The 8136-nt window shown below is 40.7% G+C and overlaps 1 protein-coding gene across 1 annotated transcript; it reads left to right on the forward strand.

Moving 5' to 3' along the window:
• Positions 1–7029: 7029 nt before the first annotated feature.
• On the forward strand, positions 7030–7722 carry LOC108349258 (high mobility group protein B4-like). Its single transcript, XM_087601249.1, has one exon. It carries the CDS (start codon positions 7161–7163, stop codon positions 7665–7667), a length of 507 nt encoding a protein of 168 aa, XP_087457375.1. The 5' UTR covers positions 7030–7160; the 3' UTR covers positions 7668–7722.
• Positions 7723–8136: the final 414 nt, after the last annotated feature.

The following is an 8136-nucleotide window of genomic DNA, read 5'->3' on the forward strand; positions in this document are numbered from 1 at the left end:
GAATCTTCTGCTCCCGAGATTCTCTCTTCCATCTCTTGTATTCTGTTGGTGAAGCTTGTATCTACAGCTCCTTGTCTTTTCTTTTGATTTTCTATGTCCAGGGTTGTTTCCATGTGTTCTTTCTTGATTGCTTCTATTTCCATTTTTAATTCCTTCAACTGTTTGATTGTGTTTTCCTGGAATTCTTTCAGGGATTTTTGCGATTCCTCTCTGTAGGCTTCTACTTGTTCTCTAAGGGAGTTCTTTATGTCTTTCTTGAAGTCCTCCAGCATCATGATCAAATATGATTTTGAAACTAGATCTTGCTTTTCTGGTGTGTTTGGATATTCCGTGTTTGCTTTGGTGGGAGAATTGGGCTCCGATGATGCCATGTAGTCTTGGTTTCTGTTGCTTGGGTTCCTGCGCTTGCCTCTCGCCATCAGATTATCTCTAGTGTTACTTTGTTTTGCTATTTCTGACCGTGGCTAGACTGTCCTATAAGCCTGTGTGTCAGGAGTGCTGTAGACCTGTTTTCCTGTTTTCTTTCAGCCAGTTATGGGGACAGAGTGTTCTGCTTTCGGGCGTGTAGTTTTTCCTCTCTACAGGTCTTCAGCTATTCCTGTGGGCCTGTGTCTTGAGTTCACCAGGCAGGTTTCTTGCAGGGGAAAAGTTGGTCCTACCTGTGGTTCCAAGGCTCAAGTTTGCTCGTGGGGTACTGCCTAAGTCCTCTCTGCGGCGGCAGCAACTGGGAAGATCTGCGCCGCTCTTTCCGGGAGCCTCCGTGCACCAGGGTTCCAGATGATGTTTGGTGTTTTCCTCTGGCGTCTGGATTTGCACAGAGTGCAGTCTCTTCTGGTTTCCCAGGCGTGTCTGCCTCTCTGAAGGTTTAGCTCTCCCTCCCATGGGATTTGGGTGCAGAGAACTGTTTATCCGGTCTGTTTCCTTCAGGTTCCGGCGGTGTCTCAGGCACAGCATCCTGCCGCTCCTGGGCCCTCCCCTACGGGAACCCAGAGGCCTTATACAGTTGCCTCTTGGGCCAGGGATGTGGGCAGGGGTGGGCAGTGTTGGTGGTCTCCTCTGCTCTGCAGCCTCAGGAGTGCCCACCTGATCAGGCGGTGAGGTCTCTCTCCCACGGGGTTTGGGAGCAGAGAGCTGCTGCGCGCCCAGGATCCGCGGGTCGATCTCAGCCATTCTGATTGATGTAAGATTTTAAGATGGAATCTCAAAGTCGTTTTGATCTGCACTTTCCTGATGGCTAAGGATGATAAACATCCTTCAAGTGTTTCTTACCCATTTGAGTTTTCTCTTCTGAGAATATATACTCCATATTTTAATTGTGTCATTTGTTTTTGGACATCTTGCTTTTTGAGTTCTTTATGCATTTTGGATATTAGCTCTCTATCAGATGTAGGATTGGTAAAGATATTTTCCCATTCTGCGATTTTGTCCTATTGATGGTATCATTTGCCATACAGAAGCTTTCCGGTTCCACAAGTTCTCATTTAGTAGTTGTTGATCTTGGTGCCTGTGCTAATGGTAGTCTGTTCAGAAAGTCATATCCTGTGTTAATGAATTCAAGGAGATTCCCAACGTTCTCCTCTACTAACTTCAGTGTATCTAGCCCTATGCTGAGGTCGTTGATCCATTTGGAGTTGATTTTCACTGAGGGTGATACAGGTGAATCTCTTTGCATTCTTCTACATGCACTATCCACTTAGACCAGCACCATCTGTTGAAGGTGCTTTCTTCTTTTTTCATTCTGTATTTTTGTCATCTGTATCAAAATTCAGGTGTTCATTCATGTATGGATTTGTGTTTGTGTCTTCATTGACTCAATTGATCAATGAGTCTGCTTTTGTGCAAATACAATGCTGATTTTATTAATACAACTTGAACTCAACATGGTGATACTGTTAGCTGTTCTTTTATTATTTAGGAAATTTATTCTGATTTTTATTTGTTCATTTATTTATTTTTGTGTTATAGTGTGTGCTTCTATATGAAGGTAAAAAAAAGTCCTTTCAAGTTCTGTGAAGAATTGTGTAGGAACTTGTTGGGGATTGAATTGAATCTGTAGGTTGCTCTTGGTGGAATAACCAATTTTCCTACCAATTTATGAACATGGGAAATGTTTCCATCTTCTGATATCTTCAATTTTTTCTTCAATGCCTTAAAGTTTTTATTATGTGAGCTTCTCAGTTGCTTGTATTAACCTTTTCTCTTACTAGGGGATATAGGGTGTAATATGAGTATTCCTGATGGCATGTCCCCTTGTCTTGGGGATAAAGGAGAGAAGAGTAGTAAAGAGAATTACAGAAAGTTTTGAGAAGTATACTATTATATTATGACATAAATTAGTTTCCTCCTATTGTAAAAAAACATAGAGTAATAACGAAAAAATGGGAAGCCCAGGGTATATGAATAGAAAAATAAAAATCTACATATAGCTACTTAGTGGTCAACCTAACTCCAACAGTGAAATATGATTAGATCTAGCCTTTCTAAATGAGTTGCTATATAGTTTGAACATCCTGTAATCCTATTATTCCAGCTTTTAACACTTCTTGGGATGTTTCCAAGTCACAGGTAGGGGAAATTTTAATCTTGTCCACTTTTAGACATATTTTCATTCACAACCCAAGCAACTTACCTAGCTTTATCTCCTGCTTTTTGGAATATGACTTGAATATTTCCAGGAATGAAAAGTACTCCTGAAACATGAATAAGTGTTATTATTGAAGGAAAACAAAGTAGAAAACTATTAAAATTATTGAAGGCATCATTATTAATTTCAAAAGAATAAAGGGGTATAAAATGGTTGAAATCATAATTTGAATCAGAGTGCATTCTGTCAAAGGGTCTCATGTCTCTTTGGGGTTGATGTGTTGTACTTTATATTTGAACAGCAATAGTACCTTATGTGTATAAATGATCCCTTGCGCTGATCGGTTCCTACCTCTTAAGCTAAGTAGACATAGAATTTTCATAATAATTGATATTTATTTTGGTTTTCTAGAGGGATTCTCCCGGCCTAAGTGGGCAAGGCCAGTGCTAACCACTGTCCAATGCATATTTAACCTTGCGTAGTGAACTGTCCCATCTAAAATGTCAACATCTACAAACTTACCCAGAAGAAAGTACATCACTTGTAGTTCTAGACCACAATTTTGGTATGCTCTTTTTCTTGTTCTAGGGATGGCATCCAGAGGCTGACAAATTTTAAGCACTCTGTTACTAAGAGGTAGGTGTTCCTTTTCTTTTCTTTTTTTTTTTTTTTTCCGGAGCTGGGGACCGAACCCAGGGCCTTGCGCTTGCTAGGCAAGCCCTCTACCACTGAGCTAAATCCCCAACCCCGAGGTAGGTGTTCCTAACACTGTGTTTCCGTTTCTAGAGATGGGAAAACTGATAGTTATGGAGGTTGATAACAATAATAGTTCCTGAATTTTTATCACATTTTGGGAGGTGTGTGCTGTTATTAACCTGTGCCTTTTACTGATGAGAAAATCAAAACTCAGAAAGTGAAGTGCTTTACCTCAGCTTGTATAGCCTATAAAATAATTGGTAGGACTAGAATTCAAGGACTAGAATTCTGAGTTGTTGGTTTTGTTTTGTGTCTTGAGCAAGGGTCTTACTGTGTATCCCAGGCACACTGGACTTGAACTCCCTTTGTAGTCCAGGTTGGCTTTGAATTTGAGATCCTTCTGCATCAATCTTCTGAATACTAACATTCCCACCTAAACCTGTCCTTGAGTTTTCTTATTTACATATTTATTTATTTTTCATGTTTGATAGATCTTGTTAGGCAACCCAGGTTGTCTTAGAACTCTCAATTCTGCTGTCTCTACTCACTGTTAGGAATACAGATGTGCAATATCGCACACCCAGTATGGCCAAATCTTGTTTCTTTCTTTCCTTCCTGCCTCTCTCATCCCTCCCTCCCTCTCTCCCTCCTTCCCACCCTCCTTCTTTCCTTTTTTGAGACAGAGTCTCTTATGTAGTACTGGCTGTCACTGTGTAGTTCGGGTTGGCCCCAAACTTATAAAGATCCACCTGTCTCTGCCTCAGCCTCAGGAGTGCTGAGATTAAAGGTGTGTAGCACCATGCCCAACTCCAAATTTGGTTTCTTCATTGCAACATGGCTTGTGTGTCAAAGAAATACAGATCCTACCTACTTCGTAAATGTCTCCCACAGAAAGTTGAATACCAAGTAAGAATAGAATATTTAAATAAGTGATAAAAATTTGATAACAAATGATAACTGCTCACGACTAGCTCCATTTTACCCACACCTAGAATATGCTAACCTGAGGTGAAGTTAATCAAAGACAACAATGGATTTTAGAGTATGACTTTGCCCAGCATGTTGGGGTCAAAGGAACATTGCAAAAATTCAAGGAACTATTATTCTAAAGTGCTTATGGCAAGAGTACATGGAAGGAGTTATCCTGTATACAATGTCTTTAATGAACCTCTTACCTGATTGTTCTTTAAACAAAAGATTCTTAAACTGAGCTCCCTCCACCTCTAAAGAATTGAGGGATGGCACTTGCAAAATACAAGACTGTACCAATATTAGTAGATTAGCAGTGACTCGGTCTCTCTCTCTCTCTCTCTCTCTCTCTCTCTCTCTCTCTCTCTCCATATATATATATATATATATATATATATATATATATATATATATATACATATATATATGTAAAACCATGAGCAAATCAAGTAAGTGTCAGAGCATGGGCAGTAAAAGATAAGTGGGAATTTTCAGTTTGGACTAATGAAATAGTCAAAAGCAGTTGAACAGAACTGCAAGAACAGAAGAAAGTATGCAAACAAGTTGGCCCATTTAAAAATACTTTTAGAGAAGAAAGTGTGTTGAGCATTGAGTGAGGTGCTGAAGAATTTTGTGAAATATCTCTTAAGGCATTCCTGCCCCACAGGATGAAGAACATGGACGCCAGACTCCTGCAGTGAGTTGAGAGGTGTGTTGTTTTCAGGGCGCTTGCTGAATTCTGAGTATCTCTCAAAGACAGAGTTCATTTGCTAAGATTGCCACATGAGGCATTGACTTTCAATTGCCAACTGAAAAATGATGCCATTGCTAAGAGGCTGGCAGGTGGTAACACAATACTGCGGTCCTCAGCTCAACACCAGCTAGTGTGGAGGGAGAGCGGTCCTTGGGGACTCATAAGATGCCCTTAGTGAAGTTACAGCATGACTTCCAGGGATTTTTAAGTCAGGGTTTTATGTAGTAGATGGCCCTTTGAATAAAATTAGGGCAAACACTCCTGAGCTCCATAAGACTGTATTTTCATCTAGGACTTTGAACTGCGTGCTAGGATGGTAATGTCATGAACAGAGAATATGAAATTAGTTAAATTCTACTCCTAAAAGACATAGGCTTCTCAGAGTCAATGACACAGGAAATCTTAGGGAAAAAAACCCCCAATCTGTTCCTCCATTATAGCAGTGTTATTTTTCTCTCATCAAAACATGTACCTGGGATAAATCAATTTAACAAGAGAAAAGGTCTCCTTGCAGCCTCGCCTGAAGCTCTGTAGTTAATTCATTCTTGTTACTGTCTTCATCTGAGATGTATCCCTTCTGGTAAGTGGAGAACAATTATTAACGTTGAAATACTGTAAATGAGGAAAACTCAGAAACAAACAAACAAAAAAACTTCTCCACAGGTAGAGAAAGCTTTATTTGCTCCCATTCTTTCTTCAGAAGACAGAATGGTGGAGGAGTATTTCCAATGTTTCCACCTCTGTAGCAAAAACCATCAACTTACACAACTGAATTACACACACACACATACATACATAGCACATATATACATATCACATATATACATATATATGTGTTGTGTGCATATATTTCCATATATACTCAGATATATATTTTCTATAAGTCCATGTATCTCCACAGACACAGATATCACCAATTTTTTAATACAATTCTTGTGATTAAATACTTTAGATTTTGTAGGTCTCAGTTGAATATTCTGCATTTAAGTTTTTGTAAAAAAAAATTTACAACTCTTCAAAGCTGTAAAAGCCATTATGGGCTCTTAGGTGGAGTAAACAGGGCCCAATCCATGCCGCAGAGCCCTTGCATTATTGCAAAGCTATTTACATACTAGTGAGATTGATATATTTGTTTTATAAGGAATTACATCATAGGGGGCAGAGAGTCTGCTCAGTCATTAAGGCTCTTACTGCTGTGCAAAAGATCCAGTATTTGTTTTCTGTAATCAAACTCTTATATATCTATAAGGACAGAAAACTTTGTATGTAAAATACAGTAAAAACATGACAATTCCAGGCTGGAGAGATGGGTCAGTAGTTAAAACTGCACTTCCAGAGGTCCTGAGTTCAACTCTCAGCAACCACATGGTGGCTCACAACAACCTGAGATCCGATATCCTCTTGTAGTGTATGTGACAGCTACACTGTACACATATAAATAAAATAAATAAATAAATTATATATATATTCATAGGAATAACCATGATTGAAAATCCCATCTAAATTTAAAATACCTAAACAGTTTTGTGCCATAAACTCTTATTTAAGGACAAGTAAGCCTCAGCCATAGCTTCTCTCTGTCTCTGTCTCTGTCTCTGTCTGTCTGTTTGTCTCTCTATCTCTCTGTCTCTCTGTCTCTGTCTCTGTCTCTGTCTCTCAGCCATAGCTTTTTAAATAATAGGTATTGTTACCATATGCATCACAGAACTTAACATGGGGGAGTGCATATAAAAATTGTCAACATCAGGCTGGAGAGATGGCTCAGCTGTTTAGCGTACTAACTACAGAGGTCCTGAGTTCAAATCCCAGCAACCACATGGTGGCTCACAACCATCTATAATGGAATCTGATGCCCTCTTCTGGTGTGTCTGAAGACAGCTACAGAATACTTATATATAACAAATAAATGATTAAAAAAAATGAGGGCCTTCCTGTAAATGACTGAGCTTGGCTGCTATTGGTCAGCTCAGGGTTGACGTCACATTTTCCCTTCTTTGACGCAACAAAACCCACCAGCACTGAAAAGGCCGGGCCCTGGCTGAGGCACACACAGAGGGAAGATTTCACCCCATGGAGGACACTGTCTAGGCTGCTCCTGTAGTGAAGACCAATCGCTGCTCTCCAATCAGCAGGATCGGAATTCGTGCTTCTATAAACATGGGAAAAGACAGCAAAGTAAGACCGAAAGTGAACGTCTCTCCTTATGTCCATTTTATGATGGACTTCAGAAATCAAACAAGGGAGCAACAGCCAAACACCTATTATGATTTTACCGAATTTTCTAGAAAGTGTTCTGAAAAATGGAAGACCATCTCAAAGAAGGAAAAAAAGAAGTATGAAGCCCTGGCCAAGCGCGACAAAGATCGGTACCAACGTGAAATGAGAAACTATACCGGACCGAGAAGGGAGAGAAGAAGGAGAGATCCAGATGCACCGCGGAAGCCACCATCCTCGTTCCTGCTCTTCTCCCAGGACCATTTTGAGGAGATAAAAGAACAACACCCAAACTGGACTGTGGCGCAGGTGGCCAAGGCTGCAGGGAGGATGTGGGCCAGGTGTTCAGAAGCGGATAAAATCCCCTACGAGGAGAGGGCTGCGGTTCTGAGGGCCAAGTACCTTGAAGAGCGGGAGGCCTACTACCACCAATGCCAGCGCGGGGAGTAAAACTTCAAGGGATGGGGCAAACCCAGTCTGAAACAATAAACCTCATTCAACTGGCTTTCTGGCTCTGGTGTTTAGTGTTTTCAGACTGCCCTGGGATGCTATGCTGTGGTAGTGAGTGGTTTGATTCAGGTCTAGCCTTGGGGAGGATGGCTCTCAGAGAGGCAGCTCTAAGACAGGAAATGGCTGCAGGACCTAAATGGCTAGGTTGACATGGGTGGGCAAGCACATGTGAAAAGCCATTTGTGTACGGGGAGCCAGCCCCACAGCTGCTTTTGGGAACAAAAAGTATAGTGATAGGCTCAGAGATTTCTTAATGCAAATCCTAGTTTTTGCTGTGGCTTGCCATCTCATGAGAATGGGGCCAAAAAGACAGCGAATTATGCTGTCTGTGCAGGCAACCATTTTGATTTTGATTACAACTCTGAGTTTGGAATCAAGTTGTTTGGATTTCGACACATCAGGTCCATGT

The sequence above is a fragment of the Rattus norvegicus genome, chromosome X (genome assembly GCF_021556685.1).
Source record: "Rattus norvegicus strain SHRSP/BbbUtx chromosome X, alternate assembly SHRSP_T2T, whole genome shotgun sequence".
Taxonomy (NCBI): Eukaryota; Metazoa; Chordata; class Mammalia; order Rodentia; family Muridae; genus Rattus; species Rattus norvegicus.